This window comes from Mytilus edulis, chromosome 4, assembly GCF_963676685.1.
Source record: "Mytilus edulis chromosome 4, xbMytEdul2.2, whole genome shotgun sequence".
In the NCBI taxonomy this organism is placed as follows: domain Eukaryota; kingdom Metazoa; phylum Mollusca; class Bivalvia; order Mytilida; family Mytilidae; genus Mytilus; species Mytilus edulis.
This window is the reverse complement of record NC_092347.1, coordinates 74729593-74754534: the sequence shown is the minus strand read 5'-3', so window position 1 is coordinate 74754534 and position 24942 is coordinate 74729593. Positions and strand designations below refer to the sequence as shown.

The window sequence follows — 24942 nt, the reverse complement described above, 5'->3', positions numbered from 1 at the left end:
CAATTTCAAATAGAAAAAAATGTCAATTAAACAACTATGAAATTGTAAACAAATCAAACTTAAAGCCTGTCAAATATTGATTTAATTGGACATTTCATCAAAATTATTAACCACTATGTCACATTCTGTAAATTCAGTAATTTGTTGTGACACTAATTATCTGATTATTGGAGTTGTTGAACAATGGGGAAAATGTATCATACTTTTTGGAGGTTTCAGAAATAGCTACATATGAATAATGTTATCAAAATTTAAATTGCAAGTTAATATTTTTGAAAAAGCTAACTTATCCCAATTTTTGTAAAGAATAAAAACATTACAAATTTTTGAATTTACAGTATGCTAAATAAATATAAACTGTAAGAGTTTTAATTGTTTGTGCCAACATTTAAAAAAAATCTTTATGTCTGATATATTACATTTCAAATTATACCGGTAGTTCCTTCCATACTAATAATAAACATTACACAAATTTCAATAGCTTCTGCAGATTTCAATATGTTGAAAATATTTGTTTCCAGAAATAATTTGATGTGAATTTCTGTTTTAACTACTTTTATTATGTTAAAAGCAGCAACCTTTCATAAATTCAATAGTTCATGTGATGGAATCTGCAGGTTACAACTTTTCCATATAGAGAAAAGATTTTTCAAACTTTAAAAGTAATGATTTTATCATATTGAACTCTTTTTGTATAATTTTACTGACCTTTTCCAAGTACACAAAGTCCCATGATATTTGAGGAATAATATCCATCATGAAATTTCAGCAAAGCATCCCGTACATTTACACCATTAGATTTTGGAATAGTGTCAAGAGTGTCCTTATTACCTGAAAAAAATACCATAATATGATAACATAAATGACAGTTACCAACTGATGAGGTCTTATTTTCTTTGAAACTAAATGACATTTGTTTTTGTATGTTTAATGTGCAAAACAACAAATTTGGCAATTTTCCATTTGTAAAGGACATTATAACCCGAATGCTGAAAGTGATGCCTCCAAATAGTATGTGATCTGTGTTTGGTGGTTATGAGCATTGTGTATAAGTTCCAGAACGTTTGGTTGTGGCAAAGTACATTAAAGTTAGAGTACTGAAACAGTAACTGAATGTACATGCTGTAGATATTTTCTAAATTATTTGTATTCTTAATTTTTTATCTTAAGTCTAAGCAACCAAATTAATTAATCTTTATAATGTAAAAGGATTTTTTTTCCCCATTCTTAATTAAGAATCTTAAAACAATATGGCACAATCGAAATTATATATATAATGAATTTTTGATTTTACCTGTTCCAAATTTAGAATAATCATGTGAGGGATCTGTAAGGGTTTTCTCTAACTGGTGAATTCTCCAAGGATCACTCTGTAAATTTTTATCATTTTCAGAGTTGACTGCATTAACCTCCCTGTCTGTTGCAGTCTCCGTAAACAAAGGGCACAGAAAGAACTGTGAAAACCTACAAAGTACAATGTGGTAAGAGCTAGTGAGTATATAATCAGTGTTGGACACAGCCAGTCGCCTGGTCACCAAATGCGACTAGAACCTTCATTGGGCGATTAGAAATTGTCATAAGATGGATAGTAACTGGCCCAAAAATAAATCATTGGGCGAGTGTATTATCATTCTCAAAATTGTAGTTTACTCCTATAATAAACCATCCCAACTTCGGAACACCCATTTTCGGAAATCCTCTGGTCACATCCTTAAAATGTGCAAGTGCATTAAAATATCAATATGGCGTATACAAACGCATCGTAACAATGTGCTTGTTAATAGTGGGTCAAAATAGTTTTACTGACAATGATTGGTGTTTTATATAGGCTAGCGACAGTCATTGACAGTAAAACCTCGTCTGACCCACTTAACCAAACAAGGGCAAAGGGAATTATGAAAAGAACCCTGGCATACACGGATACATCCAAGAAGCCCTCAAAATATTTTTCGAACAAGTGTGGATAGTTAAACCCCCCAAGGACAGAAACAAGTGCATGTGGCAGTGACATAACAAAATAATTCGTTTATAAAATGTCTTTTTATTTTGTTTTGCATTGACACTTTGGAGACACCTGTTGAAATGACAGACCGAATAGAATATCGTGGAAATTCCCCGTGCTATTTTTAGATCAATTCGCAGAAACTTGTTTAATTTTAAACGCACCAGAAATTTTTCCTCAGTGATAACACGAAATCACTATGCAACCGAAACGGCAATGGAACTTCGCCTCTCTCTACTCTCTCATGGAATGAGAAGTCACTTCTTCCTCTCCAAAATCCTAGATAAGGCACTGAACAGTGATGCTGAATTCAGTGGCAATGAAGACTACCGGAATGATTTTTTTCAGGGTTATGTATCAGAAAGGTTTGATTGAGGAATTGAGATCATCTACCGTATTTATATTGCTTTTTTTGTCATTTTTTATGGCTCAACACGTAAAAATATTTGAGTAAAATAATTGGGCTACCAATATGCATTTTGGGCCTGTGAAGTAATTTTTACACTGATTGGATTATAATGAATGAAATAAATGTTTGCTCAATCACCATAGTTTTAAACCTGTTTATACATAGTTTTCTTGTTGGATCATGTCAAAATAAAATCTAAATATAATGTAAATAGGTTCAACTCCGCCTATATATATAATTTGTGGATGTCAATGTTAGTTACAATGCACGAGCAATTATTTATACAAACAAAGCAAGCAAGCTATTCAAAGTCTTCAAGTTGGAACACTTGTGCAAATGTATATTGCTCTGTGTATGATGTTAAATCCAATGCCTTGTGAAAAGACAGTGAAACACTCTCTGTACATTAAGAACCCTTGTAACAACTCAATGAGGGATCCTTCAGTGACCTGTTGTAAGGCAAAATATCTATCCCTATCAAATATATCCTCCTTTTCCCTTTAGCAGTCCAAATATCTATAATGGGCTATATTACAGGACCTAACTATGGTATTTATTGTGAATGTGTTCTTGTTCTGGACATGCATAAAGTATTTGCCACTGGATGTTAAGCAACCAACAAACAATCAATCAAAACAAATGCCTATCTGTGTAAAGCTTCTTGTTAATGTAAAAACCGTCATTTGTAATTATCCAGATAAACTTTCTTGTATTATTTCATAATAAAAGCCTACCTATCTAAAGTTCTCGGTAAATATTCTGGTGATATGTCAAATGAAAGCATACATATCTAAAGCTCTAGGTAAATGTTCTGTTGATATATCAAAAGGAAACCTACCTGTCTAATGCTCCAGGTGAATGTTCTGGTGATATGTTATAATAAAAACCTACCTGTTCAATACTAAAAGGTAAATGTTCTGGTGATATGTGACAATAAATGCCTACCTATCTAAAGCTCAATGTAGATATTCTAGTGATATGTAACAATAAAAGCCTACCCAGAGGCGGATTTAGGGAGGGGCCCAGGAGGCCCGGGCCCCCCTTTTTGGGGAAAAAATTTGGTTGCTTATTTAGGGAATCACTAAAGCGTGACTGGAGCGGGCCCCCTCTTAGGTCAGTCAGTGGGCCCCCACTTATGAAAATTTCTGGATCCGCCACTGCTACCTGTCTTAAGCTTCACGTGACATGGTATATTAAAGCCTACCTGTCTAAAGCTCCAGGTAAATGTTCAGGTGATATGTCAAATAAATACCTACCTGTCTAAAGCTCCAGGTAAATGTTCAGGTGATAAGTCAAAAAAACCTACCTGTCTCAAGCTCCAGGTAAATGTTCAGGTGATAAGTCAAATAAATACCTACCTGTCTCAAGCTCCAGGTAAATGTTCAGGTAATAAGTCAAATAAAAACCTACCTGTCTCAAGCTTCAGGTAAATGTTCAGGTGATAAGTCAAATAAATACCTACCTGTCTAAAGCTCCAGGTAAATGTTCAGGTGATAAGTCAAATAAAAATCTACCTGTCTAAAACTCCAGGTAAATGTTCAGGTGATATGTCAAATGTAAACCTACCTGTCTAAAGCTCCAGGTTAATGTTCAGGTGATATGTCAAATGTAAACCTACCTGTCTAAAGCTCCAGGTAAATGTTCAGGTGATAAGTCAAATAAATACCTACCTGTCTCAAGCTCCAGGTAAATGTTCAGGTAATAAGTCAAATAAAAACCTACCTGTCTCAAGCTTCAGGTAAATGTTCAGGTGATATGTCAAATAAATACCTACCTGTCTAAAGCTCCAGGTAAATGTTCAGGTGATAAGTCAAATAAATACCTACCTGTCTAAAGCTCCAGGTAAATGTTCAGGTGATAAGTCAAATAAAAATCTACCTGTCTAAAACTCCAGGTAAATGTTCAGGTGATATGTCAAATGTAACCTACCTACCTGTCTAAAGCTCCAGGTTAATGTTCAGGTGATATGTCAAATGTAAACCTACCTGTCTAAAGCTCCAGGTAAATGTTCTGGTGATATGTCAAAATAAAAGTTGGTATGTTCTCCAGAAGTGTAAGCATTAGAACTTCCTCCATGTTCACTTAGGAACTACAAAAAAATTAGATACATTAATTATTTACATCTCATTGACACAAGAAGTCTTTATCAAAACAATAACCAAAATGATATTTGTCATCCTGACATACAAATTTCATATTCTCAAAATTTTTAGACTTGTACAAAACTTAATCATTTTAGTTTTGAAACAGAAAGCAACAAGAATGTGTCCCCAGTACACGAATGCCCCACTCGCACTATCATTTTCTATGTTCAGTGGACCGTGAAATTGGGGTTAACCCTCTAATTTGGCATAAAAATTAAAAAGATCATATCATAGGAAACATGTATACTAAGTTTGAAGTCGATTGGACTTCAACTTCATCAAAAACTACCTTGACCAAAAACTTTAACCTGAAGCGGGCAGACGGACGAACGAACGGACAGACGGACGAACGGACGGACAGACGGACGAACGGACGGACAGACGAACGGACGCACAGACCAGAAAACATAATGCCCCTCTACTATCGTAGGTGGGGCATAAAAAATAAATTCTTTAAACTTTGAGCTTGAAAAAAGAACAATGTGTGGTCAGACTTAAATTTTATGAAATATTATTCCATAAGTATTTTCAACTGCTTTTCAATAAACATTTGTCTTATAATTCTTTTTAAATATTCAAAAAATAAAATTAATTCACTCAGGAAAAAACAGAATCTCTGTACTGGATAACACATATTCAAAATAAGTCAATGTGTTGTATAGCTGCCAATGAGACATCAGAGAACAAATGTATGGCCTGGCCCTTCAACCCAGTCCTAGCAGCTATAGGTCCATCAACCAGGACTACATATGAAAATGATAAGTGGTTCGTTTAAAATAATTGTATCAAACTTACCTTACTGTATTCATTCTCCTGTTCATACTGAAACAGAGGGAAAAACAAATTATCACCTTTAAACATGATTAAAACAATACACCTTAAAGAATACCAACATGTTATGCCTACTAATGTAATTCTATATGACTGTCATACAAGTGAGAGGTTTGGCTGGTTATAGGAACAGGTTTAATCCACTATTTTCTACATAACATGAAAGGAAATGCCTAAATCAAGTCAGGACTATGACAGTTGCTATCCATTCGTTTGATGTCTTGAGCTTTTGTGTTTGCCTTTTGATAAAGGACTTTCCAGTTTTGAATTTTCCTTGGAGTTTGGCCTTTTGTTATTTACTTTTTATGTACAATGAGATCACTAAAAACAAATGAGAGATTTAAACAGTTTAGCTTATAGGTGGTACCTAACACTACAGGGAGATAACTCTGTAAAGTCAGCTTAACGTTTTAATTATGTTGTGTTGTAAAGGGAATATTAAGCATCTCAATGATCAAAATTGGAGTTTGTCAAATTGAAATATAACCTGTGTAATTTTTCTGACAAAACGGTCAGTTCAAATTTTTCACCAATTTTTTTTATTTTATACAATGACAAAATTTTATGAAAATTAAACGAGTCAATTTAATTTTAGTGAAAGTGTTGGGTACCACCTTAAGGAAATTCACATTTTCTTGGCAAACATAACATATAATTTAGACAATTCATTATTGAAATACCTACATTTATGTATGCATCTGGCATGTATTATTACACCTATGTGTATTAAGAAAGTTATCTACATTTTCTTGAACATTCTTTCAGTTTATAACAGTTTCCAATTTTATATTATATGAATGTTTTATTAGAACAGGATTATCAACTTTGATGTGTATAGTATCTCTGCTAATACAGAATGATGAACGACTGAAATCAAAAAGCTTTAACATCCATTTGTTTCCAAAAGAGGAGTGAAATTAAAATAATTTATAACTACCTGTTATCATGGTAATCATACCTTTTTAGTTCCCAAAAACAGCATGTGCTCACAAAAATGTGCCAACCCAGGCAGGTCTACTGGATCTTTCATGTGTCCTAAAACATAATTTGGTGAAAAGGAATTAATAACAATATTTCAGGAAACACATATTGTTAAAGGTGCATGTGTAGATATCAAGAGTACTGTAGAAGAATACTGGAGAAAAAATATTATGATCATGAAAAAATATTAAACCCACAAGACAATATACAGGTTCACTTTTAACAGATAAATATATACACAAGTAGACAACTGACATCACTGATAAGTAAAATTTGAAGTACATGAAACATTAAAGGGAAACTTCGCAAAAAAATCAAAAATTGATATTATGTCCATTCTGTATAAAAATTCTCAAATTTACAGATATTAAAGTTTTATTCCGCTAGATAAGATATCACCATCGATTTTAAATTTTGAGTATCAATTCTCTGCGTTCCCCCATTTTGTCATCTTCTACGATCAAAAATCACGATATGTCTATAAACCACAAAGGACCAAAACTACAGTAACCGATGTAGTCGTAATTGCGTGTCGATATCTTGTCAATCGTACGGTTGTTTTATCTGACTAACTAACTTTATGCGGAAAATGTTCTTATTTTTTTTTTAAATAACCATAGTCTGTTATTTTTAAACTGTTAATATTGGAATTAATTAAAAAGTCAAAGTTCAAATCATAAATAAGTGTTCCGTGAAAATTGTTTTCGAAAATGTAATTCGTTCATAATTCTTTAAAGTAATAAACTTTATTCAAATAAATTCGGATCTTCCCTCATCTGATCACCAGCATGGCTTAAGGTATTACTCCCAAAGGTATTGTGAGGGGTGTGAGGTGACATGTCCAGGTATTCAAGCGATTTCCTGTCGGGCTTGCAAGTTTATGCATCGTTTCACTTCTGTAGGTATTGATCGGTGTACACGGACGATAACTTTTGAACTATCAGGTTTATAATATACATCTCTGTCTTGCGTGTCCGAAAGTAATATAATATACTAGTCATCACTTAACTCATACGCTTGTTTATAAATAACATTTCTGGTGTAAAGAATATTATTTATAAAAATATAAATAATACATAAAAAAAAGATTTGAAGAAATAAAAATCTATTTACATATTTTTTCCAAGGGTTAATTTAGGAAATGTAATATAAACTCGTTGTCAATAGTAAAGGACAGATTGGAACATACCAGAAATATTGATTTTAAAAAATGTACGCATTTGCCGACGATTCGTTTATACGCCTGGATAGAAATTTACGGAACTATAGCGCAATTTAAATTATGTACATGTATACATTGAACATAAGAAAGAAACATACATTTTGTGTAAATTGGGGTAAAAGTTTTGTAAATAGACTAGTCCACGTATGCCAACAGTATGTAATCAACGAATTCGATAGACTATTGTATACCAAAAGAAGAAGAAGAACGAACTATACAAATAAGTTGAAAAAGGCTTTAGTTAACACATCAGATGGATAAAAATACAAATACTATAAACACAATTGGAAGTTTTCGTTTTTGCAATTTGAGAGTAAATGATGTATCAAACGTTCAAGAATACGCATGTAATATGTGTCACTGGATTAAAAAAATCATCCTCAACACCTACTTCCGTATGGGACTTCCCCTTTCAGTGACCTGCAAATTTAACAGATGATACACTTTCTAAGATTTATATGTCCAACAACGACCCACTGCTCTACATGTGTAACTAACAGCCTAAGATAGCAATTCTTTTGTTAGGTCAATTCTCTTTCGTACAATACCAGAAAACATGGAAAATAAGTTCTTTAAATTTTGACTCTGGAATTAATACCATTTTTTCGTGCGACAAACTTTATTTCTGGCGATGAGCAGACATAGTAGGAAGACAATAAAAAGATAGGTATAATATTTGTTCATTCATTTAACATGTATAATATGAATATCATTTAGTACACTTCGGTCTATACAAATGCAGAATATACCATGATGGTTTGATTTCGTCAAAAGATATAAGAGATCTGACAAATAGATTATCACTTCGATATTGCAAGACACCCATTTATAACTTTGTACTTTTGCATACCAAACTTTCGCAAAAAGATAAGTCATTTGATTAAATAAGAAGTTGTGGTTTGTTTACTTGGGAGACACTTATCCAAATGAAGTGGACTTAAGCAGCTATATAAGTCACGGTATGGCCTTCAACAGTGAACAAAATTAAAAGTATATTGTATAATTCAACTAAATGTGAACATGGCTGTGAGTAAGTACGTCTGGAGCTCTCCCTCTATGGCGCTTGTACCTCGGAAAACAGCTTGTTTCAAGAACAACCGGGTTTAGACAAACTGTTCTGAAATCGATATTGTCACTAATGCATTCACCCAATTCAATATTACCATCAAAGAGAGTAAATTCGGGGCAACAAAGACATTCCGTCAATAATGGCATAACTATGCATTTAGTACACGAACACCAATCCGGCTGTGTTAAACTGGCGAGGGTTGCTAAGAATATCTTGATTTCGGGAACTTTCTGCAGCTTCCATTTTATGGAGCTCTTCTTCGGTATACTCTGGCTCTAGTGCGTACCCAAATTGAACATACTCATCTAAATCTGCCTCTCTTGACCGGACTGGAACCACTGTTAGTACTATCAACCTCTTTTTTTTTTTTACTATCAACCTCCGAACAAGACATTTTTAGTTACGATTTTATGATTAATTTTGGGACAATATATACACTGTCCTATAGAAATAAGCACGCACAAATCATGAGAGAAATATATGTGAGTAAAAGTTAATTGAATTAGCAAAGCCAAGTTAATATCCTTTGGTCTCGAATGTATGTTAACTAATTAATGTGTTTTTATAGGCTAGCTCAAATCCTCATCCAAATAATATAATCTATATGTAATAATCCCTTCCTACCACACCAAGATTTAATGCCGAGCGGTAGACATATTTAAGGTACTAATTAAGTATAATTAAATGAACAATAGATAACAATAATTAATCATAAATGTGCAAAGATTTAAAAACATTTTTTTTTCTTTATTCTTACAATTATATTCCGCTTCGGTAGAGTTATCTTCAGATAGTTTCAGATATTAATTAATACATGGGTTTCAAAAGTCTAAATGTAAGTGTTCTCGTACATTTTTTTGCCTAATAAAGACAATCAAAATGATTTGGTAAAGCTATTTCTAATTTCTAAGTTCCCCTTTTTTATGAGACTTAAATCAAGGACAAGAGGTGTATATCATTTTATTCTGACACATGAATTAAGTTTCCCGTCTTTAACCGAAAACTGTTTATTTCTTAGTAAATTAATTTATTTGAATTCAAATAAATAATAGCACCAAATATAATTAAATAATTCCACGGCGATCTATTTTTATTTGTCACCTGTATTTTTAATGTGTGTATTAAATGCTCCCTTGTTTTATAATCCACTGATCCGAATAGACAGTCACACCTGGCAAGGTGTGCCCTAGAGGCGTGGTTAAATACCGAAGTGCAAATAACAATTTACCTTTAAACAAGCCATCTACGAGTATTGCCACAGAACCGTGAATACACACATCGTATAAACCTAGTCATAGCAGAGATAGTAAAAGGTCAATAAGAGTACACCAACATATTGTCTTTACAGATTATTGTACTTTAATTTGTTCACCTTATCAGTCCGAAAATGCATTAATTAAAAATAATTTTATAACTTTTTGTGTTGTCTAAAAAAATAATTTGTCATATACGTTTAACATAGAAAATTTATCTCATGAATGTGTACAATTGCACGTCTGTGCGTTTTATCTTCTTATTATCGGCTGGTTATTAGATAAAGCATAAGTCATCGGCGCGCTTACGATTACGTTAAAATATGATTAAAAACCAAGACTTTTAATGATTATATTTTAAATCCCGGCATGCAAAAACCAGGAGAAAACGTCACGACCTACAGGAAGTAATTAATATTTTTTCATTATTTATTGAATTTCTCCTTTATTACTGCACATTTAGCGATAAAACTTTGTGAATATATATATTGTGTCATTATGAACATATTTAAACCATAAGAAAAAAATCGCGAATTTTCCCTTTAACACTAAAAATAGAATGTTTCCAGTGGACAGCACTAGACACAGATACCCCAAAATATATAATCTAGATAAGAGTAGCATCAGTTATTCTAAAAGATTGAGGGCTCAATAGCTGTTGTCTGGAAACCAAACATCTGACTATTTTGCTTTTTATCAAAAGTGAAATCACTCAACTTTGAAATGTTTATAATTTATGTTTCCTTAAAACATTCCGAAATTTCAAAGAATGGAGGATGTTAACTTTGGATTTTTGTGTTAATGTTGAAACCAAAGTTTTACTACTTTTTTCCTTTTATTAATGCAAAACTTTTAACAGACAGTACAATACAAGTGCTTTAAATTTAAATTTAACCAGTTAGCAAAAAAGTAAATCAAAACTGAGCTTCGAAGCATAGGCTTTGAAGCTCAGTAAGAATATCCTGATAATCCTCAGAAAATTTGATTCTACATAATTTCTCCATAAAACAAACTTGTTTACCAGTCATTGACAATTTGAGGAGCTGGTTGTCAAGATTAAATCTGGTTTTTCATGTTTAAGCAATTTGGGTTCTAAAGGTACAACAAGTACAGTAACAGTTATAAATATGGTAAAAACTTTTGATTTGAAGTATTCATGTTCTAGATGATTTTGTCAATATTTTTAAATTCCCTCAAATTTCTTGAAGAAAATATTCTAAATGTAACAACTGTCATGACTGATATGGCAAATACTCATACTAAGCTATAGATTGCATATATTTCATTTAAAACGTACATTAGTTGATAGTTCCAGCTAGACATCAATGACTGTAAATTGTTGGCAAACTATCCAGTGACAAATATTATATGCATCAATTGAAAGTTACATACTACATATCTATATTAAATCCTTACCAATATTGACATCCATAGCCCCTGAAGCTTTGTCTGTTTCAGGATCACTGATCAATAAAACTTTCATCCCATTGTTCAGTTCTAATCCTTCATATGTCCTTTTATCTTCAGCAGATTTCAAGATGGCATCTGAGTTGATTTTACTCTTTACATATTGGCTTGCCATTGTAGAAGTGTATCTTTAAACATAAATGTTAATAGAAATTAATACTATGGAGACTGTGTACAGCAGTCATGATAGTTGTATATATTTAATAATTTATGTGGCATGAAATATAACATGTAGGATTTCACAATAAGATGATTTTAGGTGTCCTTCAATCAAGTTGGAGTCACATTTTTTCTGTATGCTGTATAGTCATGACAGGGGAAAATTTACATGAGTATTTTTTCCCCCTTATCTGACATGCTTATTAAGGAATTCCCATAAAATCCCAAACATACACCACTAGTGTCAATTAGATTGATTGATTTTGGCTTCACATCTTCATGTAGCAGCAAATATTTCATGCATGTACCTGACAAGAACAAATAACCTGTAAATACAAAACATGGAGGAACAAAATGTAGGGGTCAATTATGTAAGAATCAATATCGAACAATACATGAAAAAGAAACCTCACAAAGAGGTTAAGCCCCCAGCAGAAATTATGAAAAATACAGAATGTATTATAAAGCTATTTCAAAATCACATCTGTATCAAGACACTGAAGACAGCCCTATACACCAATGTAATCCCAATAGCTCTTCATATATTTGATAATTATGTACATTAAGATAGCAGATAGGATGCAGTGTTAGCAATAATTTCTGTACAACTTGTTTTTATGTGTAGAATAAGATGTAAGCAAACACTACATATATGACAGTTATTATATGTACCTATTTCAAAAATGGTCTTATCTAAGTACACAGTCTAGGGTTTGCTCAACTCTTGTAACTCAACACACGTTTTTTTTTTATTGTCATAGTTGTTTATGGCTCTTTGTAAACAATAAAGGCTATCCCAACCTGAACATTTTCATAGATGTTGCCTATGCATTAGGATGCTAATTCCCACAGAAGCTTTGAATCATCCTTCTCATTAATTCAAGTAAAAAGGGGGAAGGGATCATCTTCTAATACAATTTATAAATTTGGAACAGGCATTTATCAATATGTATGTTATTTACATAAGAAGTTCTATTTCAGAGTATATTTATTACATTATTATTGGAAAGACTCAAAGGTTTATCTGTTTAAATTATAGCTGACAGCTATGTATAGAACTACATAAAACTTTCCTTTCTCTGAAACTGACAGAGAGATGTGTGTGACAAACTTAAAGACTGTAGACAATTTATGTCATTTTTCTTAATTAGGGGGGATTAGACAGGGGTCAAATAGCAATTGTAGATTTTACACTAGAGTCTATAGCTAGAACATAAATAAAGATTTAAAGATTTCATCATTTTCATGATTTTGACAGAAACAGACGACGTTTTTTTAAACATGAATTTCAAGCGTCATACTGAATACCTGTGTGATGAACTATTGATTCCTAGATTACTTTTGCCAAGAAACCTGCTAAATATTGGTACAATTAATCTAAAATTAAGCATATGTTTACAGAAAAATACAAAGTCATGACAAATTTAGCTTTACAACCACATTTGTCTCCCTTTGAAGATAGAGCATTCTAATATACGAACAAATCCGGACGAATTTTCGGTTTGTACGAATTTCCGGAATTTATATTCAAATTGTTTTTAAGCTTGTGTTGATCCAATGCTAAACATAAACTGGCACTTTGCTCACAAAAATATCTATATACTTTAATATTACACCTTTGTGGTATATTTAGGTATATAACTTAGTTAGGAGTAATATGTAAATTTTATAGAAAATCCACAGCATTTCCCCTTGTACTCTTAGACTAATATTTGGCAATTCGGTGCTTGATAGTTAGAGGATTTTAGCATGCATTGCTGGTAAAGGTATCCTTTAAAACAAATCAAGGACTAAAACAAATATAATTATGGAGCAAATTAATTTCATCTTCTAGGGTGCGCTCGATTTTAGTTACATGTACTTTGCGATTTTCAAGGTTTTTTTTATTTCATTTTTTTTTAAGTCATACGAAACCACAAATTAAAAAAAATGAATCATATGTTTTCATTATTAAACTTATGTTCATATACTTTTTTCTGAAGAAAATTCTTTAATTTGTTCAGTTTTTAATTCCAAGAAGCAATTCGCCGGACATATTTTCCGTTTGCAAAGTGACCTGATCCTCCTCGTAAAAATCCGGTGATCGAAATACGCATGGATCTGTCACTGAAATAAGCTATTATCTAATTGTACATGTTAAACCCGTGGTCAATATCCATGCTTTTTTGTTGATTGTTGACTAACGGGTGACAATCGTTAAACTTCGGCATGAAAACACGAACTATAATTACTGCCATATTTTCACAACAACACTGACCGATTGAAATATCTTTTGACGATTATACGAAATATTTGTAAAAGCTTGTAACATAAGAACAAACTATCAATCTCAGTTAAAAAAAAGGTTACCTCATCAGATCGATACAAAACTCACAAATACCAAGTAGCAAAAAAAATAACTATACAAAGTACACATTAATTTTTGAGAGTACTCGCAGTTTCTCCCGTTCAAACGAGTTGGGATATATCATCACCAAAGATGAGGCCAAAGGAACATCACCAATAAGATAAAAATAACAACGAGGAAACAAAAAACTGTCCCTTTTGTCCGCGCTAAGTTGAAAACTCATTGGTGGCCATCCCTTTTTGGTCCTTTTGAGACATTCCCCATTTCCATTTTCAATTTAACTAGAGTTCTGTTTTAATGATAGTGCCTCATAATGGCGGGTATCTTTTAAAGTCATATGAAACCTCAAACTAAAAAAAAAAATCACGCATATGTTTTTTATAACTAAATGGATAATTTTCATTATACAACTTATGTACATATACTTTTTTCTTTAATTTGTCCACATTTAGAAGAAGTTTACTTATTTTTAATTGCTTCAGTGCTTCCAGGAAGCAATTCGCCGACATATTTTCCGCATGCATAGTGACCCTCTTCGTAAAAATCCGGTGATCGCAATACGCATGTATCTGTCATTAAAATAAACAATTATCTGATTGTACATGTTAAACACGTGCTCAATACCCATGCTTTTTGTTATTTGTTTACTATAAGGTGACAATCTGTAAACTTCGGCTTCAAAACACGACATTTAATGAGCAGATATTTGTTAAATTATAACAGACAGACAGAAAAAAATTGACGATTATACGATATATTTGCGTAAAAAATGATAAAATCGTGCACAGAGGACTAAGTTTATGATATATACATGCATTGGTTGAAGAATTGGATAAACATTATTTTTCACCACTCGCTCGTTTCATATGACTTTAATATATATAGTCAAAAACCTTATACGTAATCCCAAAACCATAGTACCGACTTTTTCTGCTTTATTCTTAATACACCACCCATTCGTCAAGTAGTTTAGTCAGATTGGTTTGACATGAAAAAAGCTGATAATGGTATTTTTCTTGTTCAAGATCTCGCGGTTGTCGATACCATACTGGTTCAACCCATGCGTGTTTTTAGTCTCGAGACTAGCGTGTTTTAGGATAGTCACGTCCTTCTCAGTCTACACCGATACCACCGCTATCAAGAATAAGAGTAAAAGCCTAGGACTGATTTGCTCGAAGTTAGAATAATTATATTTTACCATATAAGGTGACATGTTTTCTTATCGTTTTACACTACAGTATGTCGGACTATTAGAAAATATAGTGTATGCATATCTCGTTATTAAACATAGTATCGCGCTATTAAAATATTCAGTTATATAATATTTGTTGCTGGACGTACCGTTGAATTGTTATATTTAAATCTGGTCAATAGTGGAAACTTGTACAAGACAGATACCGGTGTTGTGTTTTCTGTGTAATAATATTAATAATGCACGGTAATAAGTTATGCTGCATGGTAGTCTTGCAATTTTCCGACGAAAACTTGCAGCTTACACAAAAAAGAAATAATTTTACATTTTGATGAAATGTTAGATGGAAGCAATGCTCAGCTTCTTTTCGAACAATCGGCATTAACTGAAACAGTTGCTGTCATATGGAGAACGTGTTTCAAGAAGTTAAAACTGAAACACTTTTTCTTAAAAATAAAATAACCCATATAACTTTTAATTTAAACAATACTAGAACACACCCGCGAAATCGCGGGCATTCAGAGCGTAGTTTAAAGTATCAGTATGTAAAGTGTTGTTGGAAGAATTTTGTTAAATACAGAATGACTGGAGAATTTCAGCAAAAGTATCATAAGTCATAGGTTATTGGGGACAGGAAAATGGTTTTTTTTTACCCTCCACCTTTATTTCCAAAGTTCACAAGTTTTGGTTTTCTATCAATTTCAATATGAACATACATTTAGTATGTTATGAACATTTATTTAAGTAAGGAGCCTGTAATTCAGTGGTTGTCGTTTGTTTATGTGTTACATATATTTGTTTTTCGTTCATTTTTTGTACATAAATAAGGCCGCTAGTTTTCTCGTTTGCATTGTTTTACATTGTCATTTCGGGGCCTTTTGAAGCTGAGTATGCGGTATGGGCTTTGCTCTTTGTTGAAGGCCGTACGGTAACCTATAATTGTTAATTTCTGTGTCATTTTGGTCTCTTGTGGAGAGTTGTCTCAACATGGCAATCATACCTCATCTTCTTTTTTTTTGTAATCAATGAATTTTGTAAAAGATTTAATGACTGGAGAATTTCATATAGATATAAAGAAAATTTATGATTCATTGACATGTTTGTAAATCTTTATAAGTGATTCTTTTTGTTTCTTATTTGTGGAATATTCATAGCAGTCCAAAAAATTATTTTTTCAGTTGTAATTTTTTTAATTTATTTTCAGTTCCTTACACTATATAATCGTGGTCATTTTTTAACAGATACAATGCAATTAAACCGCCTTTGAAACAGAAATATATTTTTGTATTATGAGACATGTCAAGACGTTGAGCCGTTACTTTTCTTGCTGATTTTGTTTTAGTTAATTCTCCACCAGACTGCATGGTTACAACCCAAAGTGCGTATGGTTGTTTAACTGTGTGTCCTTTTAATCTATTGATGTTGACAAAGATTTGGAAAACCACAAGGATGACCCCTAACTTGAACAAAGATTAAAATACAGCTTATGATATAGAAGAGCAGGCTCAAAATATCATGCTATTCGCTACTCCTGACCTTGGTCTATTTGTTTTGTACTGTTCCGACATTGAGGCCTATTTATTTGTTATCATGCCTCAAATCTGGAATGACTGCATTAACCGATGATAACCTTACATTATTTATCCCCCCAAGAAAGGATGACCAGTATTTTTTTCTAGATTATAACAATGATATACTTTTAAATATTCCAATGAATGTAAACTACATTTGCAATCAAGGGGTGATTCAGGCGGGGGTATGCATGCCTCCCCCTAAAATTACAAAACATAGGTTGTCCTCAGCTTACTAGATAAGTTCGATCATTTTAATGTGGCGTGGTCAATCACATTAAAGAGTTGATGGTGAGTTCTTAAAATGTTTAATCTAAATTAAGAACAGCTGTTTATAGACGATCTTGTGAAAAACTTCGTGTATTGGTCAGTTATATTGGAGTATATACGTAGTAGCTTGAAGTAACAAGTTGCATTATAGATTAGAATGAAGTAACATGTAATTCTATATTGGAATTTATAACTGTGAATAGTATTTATACATGTACTGTTACAAGTCGTTATACATGCAGTTCTAACTGACTTTATGGTGAAAATATGCGAGTGCTAGTTCCCTATATATAACGGGCAATACGATGGCGTAAGATCCCGCATACGTATAGATCCCGAAACAATGAGCAGTCCTAAAACAACAAACAGAATAAAGCCCCGTTATACCGATAATTTTAGTTTGTGCCCCTAACCTAAAATCTTGGACCCGTCTAACACTACTAACACTATTGTAATGCACGACATGTAATGACCTTAAACAATTAGAAGTATTGACAAATCAAACCCGCCTAATATACGTTTTGCAAATAGTATAGGTTCATTTAGTCTGATTAAAACCAGCCCCACTATCCACTTGCGTTTTTTGATAGTGGGGCTGGTTTTAATCAGACTGAGTTTCATTGTATTTTAATAACACAAAACATATTTGTATCCACTAACCATTCATCTATTCTTCTTTTGTTTTAAATGAGGGGGAAGTCATAGGACACATATTTGTTCTCGACTCTAATAGAAAACGAGCCTACTTTCCCATCTAAAACCATAGACGAATCCAGCCATTCCCCCTTTTTGTGAGAAAATTTTGGTTGGTTATATAGGGAATCACTGAAGCTTGACTGGAGCGGACCCCCTCTTAGGGCAGCAGCGCCCCCTTTATAAAAATGAAAACAAGAGTAAGAATCAAAACAAAATTTTTACGAATGATTGCTTTAAAAATACTTTTTTTTATTGGCGCTCTGTTGGATACACCATTATTCAAATTTAATAAAGAGAGGTTGAGCGCTCACAAACATATTAAACCCATGCCAAATGATTTGCATGCATATCGCAAGTCTGTATGGTTGCTTGTTGTTAAACTGTAGTACATCTGTTTTCCGTTTTGTCATTGATCAACTCTCCCCTTTTTATGCCCCATCTACGATATTAGAGGGGCATTATGTTTTCTGGTCTGTGCCTCCGTTCGTCCGTCCGTCTGTGCGTCCGTCCGTCCGTCTGTGCGTCCGTTCGTCCGTCCGTCTGTGCTTCAGGTTAAAGTTTTTGGTCAAGGTAGTTTTTGAAGAAGTTGAAGTGTAATCAACTTGAATCTTAGTACACTTGTTCCCTATGATATGATCTTTCTAATTTTAATTCCAAATTAAAGTTTTGACCCCAATTTCACGGTCCACTGAACATAGAAAATGATAGTGCGAGTGGGGCATCCGTGTACTTGGGACACATTCTTGTATACAATGTATATATATTTTACAGTTTGTTATGTTTGATCATTGCTAAACGCCGCCGTTCAGTGACCTGTATTTGCTTCAAGTAACTATACAGGATAGTAAATTGACATTTCATCCAACATCAGGAAAGAAGTAGCCTGTGCTTATATGATTTCAAGTCATGCCTTCATCAGTCAAGCTATGTCATTTTCACTATAAAGATTTGTTTTGATTCCTATACTTAATTAGATGGGTCTTAAAAGCATACTATTTATTTTTTTACTAGTAAATGTATCACTCACAACTGAACATAGTCATTTGAGTATCACTGAGGCCCCAAATCCTGCCGAGGCGCACCTGTCAAGACAGAGGCATATATGAGGGTAGTAATGCCCTTTCCCGGCTGGCGTCAAACGGTCATTTTCGGCTACCGTTAGCATCAAATTGATTAAAATTTTGCCGTGATAGATAATGTTTAGAAATGCATCATTATATACTTTTATAGACTGAAACGTTTAAAAGAAGGATTATTATTTGATGCATTCATACGTTGTAAACAGTGTATAGTTCTAATGTAAATGCATGGTATTCTAGTATAGATTATATATTCAGAGAGAGATTGAATTACCAAATTTTGACCAATCAATTGGTTCTTTATGTCAGCATGTTAAAAATAAACTATGTAAAAGTTATTTAACATTTTGGAATAAACCGAAGTATCAAACAGTTAACTCCGAAAAAGGGAAGCTTGGTACTTATTTTCCTATAAAAAATTGTTTTAAAAAAGAAAAATATTTAGAATTACAGGACTTCAAAAAAAGACAGTCAATTTGTAAATTAAGAATAAGCGCTCACTCTTTAAAAATTGAGACAGACAGATATTAAAAAAACATATAGAAAGATCTGAGCGTCTTTGTTCTAATTGCTCACTTGGTAAAGTTGAAGATGAGCTTCATTTTTTATTAGAATGCCCTCTTCATGATATTCAAAGGGACGATTTTTATCAAGATATTTCTAACAATTGTTATAATTTATAAATTCGAGTATAAATTTAAATAAATCTTCTAAATTTTTATGGCTCTTGACCCTAGAAAATGTTACTCTTATGAAAAAACTGGGCTGTTATATTTGTGACTGTTTTGAATTAAGGAGATCAGGTATGAACACTGACACTAAGTCAAGTAAATAATTTGAGTATAAATACATATATAATGTAACTTTATTATTCGTTTATTCACAATATATTTGTGGTTTTTAGCTTGATTCTGACCAATGCTCATATTCCAAATATATATGTATATGCCTCTGTTATTGTTGTTGTTACCAATTATGTAAATCAATTGTATCTGATTTTATGCCCTTTATGGGCCCTGTAATTTGGGAAATAAAAATATTCTATTCTATTCTGTTCTATTCTATACTATTGACGTGGACCTGCACTACAGGCGGGCCAGGGCCGTAACTAGCCTCTTCAAATAGTGAGGCAAAATATATCGCCGAGCGGAGCGAGGCAAAAAAATTTGGCGAGGGGACTGGGACCGCTCAAGGCCCCCCAGAAGCTCCGAGAAAAATAACGCAAAATCGTGCATTCTGAGCGTTTCCCAGACTCTTTCTGACATTGAAACGCAATTAATTTTTAGCTTTCTTTCGATAATATTCTGGTCTGAAAGCAAAAACATAGATTCATTGTAATTTTAGTCTTTAAGGTTTTATGGACAACGCAAAATTCGTAATTCTCCTAATCATTAATACCGGATCTGTCTGTCTGTTTTAGTCTTGTATTGTGCTTAGACTTTGGTGACATTTTTATGACTAGATTGGAATATAGTGACAGTGCAGTATTATGCTTTAAATACTAGTACTGCTTAAGTCGACACTAGGGACCATCTTGACCCTGTTTTACGGTATTAATGATTCTTTTATTGTTGAAGACCCTCCAGCAACTTTGACCAAATGATTGATCATTAGTATTTTTTTATGACTTTTTTGTGTGCGATTAGGTTTCGTGCACATTTACTCCATATTCCTTTGTTTTCTGTAAAAGGGTCTGAACATGACGATAATGCAAGTTTAACACATCAATGGAAATGGTCATATGGCAATACATTATTGCTTTTTTTCAAATTATTTGATACCGTAAAATTGGTGACCTTACTCTAATTTAAACCATGTCAGCTATCTAGTTTTATCAACCAAAAGAAGCCAGTTGTGAATTCTCTGATATCAAATTTAATTCTCCATGCAGAAACGACCTTTTTTTTTTTTATGTCTAGTATATTTTTAAAATATTTTCTCTATCACAATATCTGGACATCAGTGGGCATGCAACATTACATAACTACACGTTTACAAATGAAAATCAACACTCAGACTATTGTCATAAAGTAGGACAATAAATGAGCAAAAGACAAACCCGGGACACAGAAGTTCAAACAACAGACCATCAATTCTGAAAACTAAAAGTAAAAAAGAAACATGGATCACGAATAACATGCAGGGGCGACACCAGAGAGTGAAGAGAACTTGCTTCTTGTTAGACACTTTCCGTGAAAACAATTTGAAATTAAGACAATCTTTTGTTTCTTTTTTTTTCTTTTTTTTATTTCTAAGATGAGGCATATGAGGCATTTGCCTCATTTGCCTCAATGTAGTTACGGCCCTGCGGTATGCCGGGACTAGTTTTGTCTATGTTTAAGTGCATAAGTGAGAATGAAAATGGGAAATGTGCCAAACAACCCGACCGAAGAGCAGAAAACTCTAGACATCGATAGAATCGTGCCTTTTTTTTGTTAGGTTTCACCGTACGCATTTCCCTATTCACGGTTCATTAAACCGCTATCCATTTATTGGTTAATGTATTTGGCGGGTAAATTCTGTCGAGGCCGGAAGTCATGATCCATAAACACTGGAACTGCAAGAGAATCTAAAACACCTATTTACGATTTAATAACTTGACTTTGTGGTTGGAAATTCATTATATTATCAGTCAGGTTAGTCTCATTCTTTCTCTTATGACACAAAATGCCCCTGTTACTGTGTAATTTAATGTTAACCGATATTATGAATGTTTAGCTTGAATGACGAGAACAAGTAAAAATTTGTATGATATTCCTACTCTTTATGGCTAGATTATGTCTTATTTTTACCAGTCCAGATATTCATCTCAAGTCATAACTCCTGCCAATGAAAGTTAAATGATCAAATATGCGAAAATTAAAGTTGACATGTTTCAATGAGCTATATATATGGGAATCGAGTAGACCGCCATACATGTGAATGCCGATTTTAATCATTTTAAAGTGTATTTAAATCGATAAGTGCAAATAATTATAAGAAATAAAATCACTCCACTCTGTTAGTTTGTAGAATAATTATTTTTAAAATCAACTGAGCAATACATAATTGCAATTTATACTACCTAAAGACTTCAGCAAATTTTTATATAAACTAACATTCTGTGAGTATTGCATGGTCCGTTAGGATGATCATTGCATTTGAATGGGAACATATAGTTGTACCCCCCCCCCCCCCCCCCCTCCATATGTCCTGGATTGTCCGGGCTTTTCCTTGAAATTGAAATAGAAGGCTCAATTAAAATTGTAGGCGGCTGTAACATGCGTTTGGCTAAGCCGGACGCCCATTACGGCAGGGGGTCTGGGGGCCACTCAAGTCCCCAGAAGCTCTGGCATAAATAGAGCAAAATCCTGCATTCTCGCAATCTCCTGGCACCTAATTTCATCTTTTAAATGACCATTTTTTTATGGATGAAATTAAAAAAAAAAAAAATCTCTTTTTTTTATATGTTATAGTTTTTTTATTTTCATTACCTTGATAAATAATTGCTGCAAGAATTTTAAAAATCTTGACCCTACCCAAAAACTGATATGGTTAATGAATAATGAAGACGGGAATTTATTATCAGAATTATGCATGTTCATTTAAAAATATCAAAAGTTTTAATGGGATTTATCTCCCTCTACTACTTGTAATTTGAACTTTATAATTTCTCTATAGTGAGATCTAGAGCACCGTCCCTTGATGAATATTGCCCAGTAGCAATGTCAACCCTTGCTACTGTGCATTAATCATGAGAAGAATCACTATTGGAGTAATCTCATTTCTCATGTATCTGTAGCTAGTTCTGAAGGATCTCCCCTAGATGACCTTTGCATTGTTGTGATGTAAAAGTCCCTCACTGCTGTGCACTGATCATGAGGAGAAATACTGCAGAATGAGATACTATATCAGTGTTCCAGCTAGGTTTTCAAAAGGGCAGGGTGCCAATCCTGAAAAAGGGCATTTAACGTGCGATATGATAATATGAAAAGGGCATATTTTAATAAAAGATGTTAATCAAACATTTGTGTTTATTCGTTGAATCACAGGTTATACAAGAACAACATCTTTAGCCCATATAGAACTCTATCTTTCTACTTTTAAGGCTAAAAAACTTGTCAAGCAGCTTGTCACACAAGTTTTTTTTATCATTGCTTGGCACAGTTGAACTTTATATGCAGTATGTTTTGAAAGATCTGTTTCATACTGTTTCTATGATCTATCACATTTTACCAGTTTCACTTTTCTACCCCTGCTGTGCTTGATGGCAATAAAGCACAAAACAGCTGTGCTCAGTAAATTCACAATTTTAGGATATAAAGCAACAGTGAAAAATAGTATCAAAAATAAAGAATACAGAAAAAGATGACCAAGGCACCCTACCAACACTGCTACTAAGACCCTCTTTAACTTTTCCCATAACTGTAAATGGGTTACTCCATGCTAGGAAAAAAATCAGATTGAGTTATCTTTCTTTATTTGGTTGTGCTCCTTCTTTGGAGGATTATAAACAGTACGTAAATATGATGTAAATATGATCACAATATGGCGGCTGATTTTGTTATTTTCGTATCAAAAATGAAGGCAGTCAATGACAAATACGTCTGAATTTTCTGTTTATTTTACAGAAAACAAGTAAAACAATGTCTTCAACGAGTTTATAATGGTTTTCCAACTTTCTGTCATTACGTTTCTTCCATGAAACTACGGTAAACATCGCAAATTGTGCCCAAGTTGTTGTATGCACATTTCTTCAAAGATAATTGCCGACTGACCCATTCTATTTGAACGAATTAATGTTGATGATCATTAATGACCCATCCGATAAACGGATTAGGCTTAAATTAAAATATTGTTTGTTTGCCCTTTACCGACCGACCCTATAAATTCGTTCCGCCTGAAAATCTTTTATTTGTATTTACCAGCAAGATTTTATTTTATTTCATTTTTTCGTTCCTACCAAAAATCTTATATTTGTATTTCCCGCTCAAAACATTTTTACCGGAATCTTCGGGTTTTATCTTTAACGTATAAGGTCCGGTCCGTTTGGTATCACCTGAGCGTTTGACATGAACACTTGCATTTGAAGGGGTAAATTCAGTAAAAAATCTCCCATTGACTTTAATGCTAATCTATGTGTGGAAATAAATTTATACCTGATTTACCTTTAGAAATTAAAAACTTTCATATATCATTCATGAAAGTATAAATGTAGCCCTATCTTTTGCAACAATAAAAACATAGGGTCATGCGGCATTTTTGGGCATTCACATGGCCTTATTTACAAACAATGTAGATTCGCACTGAATTCCTATACTGACCCCCATTACTTTTCAACCCTGTAGGGAAAAAAAATAGTACATTCAGCATTTATTTTTTATTTTTTTTCAACTCTAGTTTTGATCCATCTACCATAAAATATTTATTACAAACATTATCTACCAATCAGAAGAGCACATGACTTCACTTTTAGACAGAAAGCTCCTCCCCAAAATGGGCGGTCCCTTATGACGTATATTTATTTACTGAATTTACCCCTATAAGGGACTTTTTTACTTCTTTTTCAACTTTTTTTCTAATAAACATGTAATGTATCCAATTTCCAAGTTCCATTTTCAATACAACCTTCATAAATGCTGAATTTGTAAAGATAGAGCAAAATTTATACTACAGCCCATACTGCGGCCAATGTATATTTGGTATATAAAGTTGCGCATTGACTGTTTTTAAAAGAATGGTGTAAAATACTATGTTTAATAAATATGAATTGTTTTCTGTGTTTGCTTTGACCAGTATTGCAAGCACATCTGGAAACTAAAGTCTTGGTGTACTCTTAGTTAGATTTTTCCTTATATGGAGGTTTTTGATTAAATACCATGAAAAGACCACAAAAAGACTTTTCAAAGGCTTTTTTAAGCAGTTTCATACCAAATAAAACAACAATTATGTTTCATTATACTAAATCTGTGTTTTAATTACTTGTAAATTTCACAAAATGTCATTGACAATCACTCTGCAGAAATTCCTGTTACCCCAACATCAGGATGGGTTCTTCGCCAAAACTAGACAGCCAGAACTGAAGTAGAAAAAAGTGCCAAATATGAAAAAATAAGATTAGGTATGACCAAACTTTACATTTGGGAGATTCAAGTAACAATTTAGAATATTTGAAAGCCATTATTTAACATAAAAATCCAATTACAAACATTTCAACACTTGTTTCATAGATGAAGGACATGTAATCATGAAAAGTTGTCTAGTATATTCT

At 33.0% G+C, this 24942-nt stretch overlaps 1 protein-coding gene across 4 annotated transcripts in view; it reads right to left on the bottom strand.

The window, feature by feature from the left end:
• Window positions 1-13018, bottom strand: part of LOC139520526 (insulin-degrading enzyme-like) — a 58463-nt gene extending 45445 nt beyond the window's left edge. For 2 of the 4 annotated variants that reach the window (XR_011663912.1, XM_071313238.1), the window contains exons 1-7: window positions 12846-13018; window positions 11328-11506; window positions 6345-6421; window positions 5351-5377; window positions 4397-4500; window positions 1295-1464; window positions 709-831 (exon numbers count right to left, since the gene is read on the bottom strand). Coding sequence is in view for 3 of the 4 variants with exons in the window: in XM_071313238.1 (XP_071169339.1) it covers window positions 709-831; window positions 1295-1464; window positions 4397-4500; window positions 5351-5377; window positions 6345-6421; window positions 11328-11506; window positions 12846-12928 (763 nt within the window). In the remaining variant the exon portion in view is untranslated. Of the gene's footprint in view, window positions 1-708; window positions 832-1294; window positions 1465-3615; window positions 3651-4396; window positions 4501-5350; window positions 5378-6344; window positions 6422-11327; window positions 11507-12845 lie in introns of those variants that run through there. The other 2 variants (XM_071313239.1, XM_071313242.1) reach the window with 2 other exon arrangements.
• Window positions 13019-24942: the final 11924 nt, after the last annotated feature.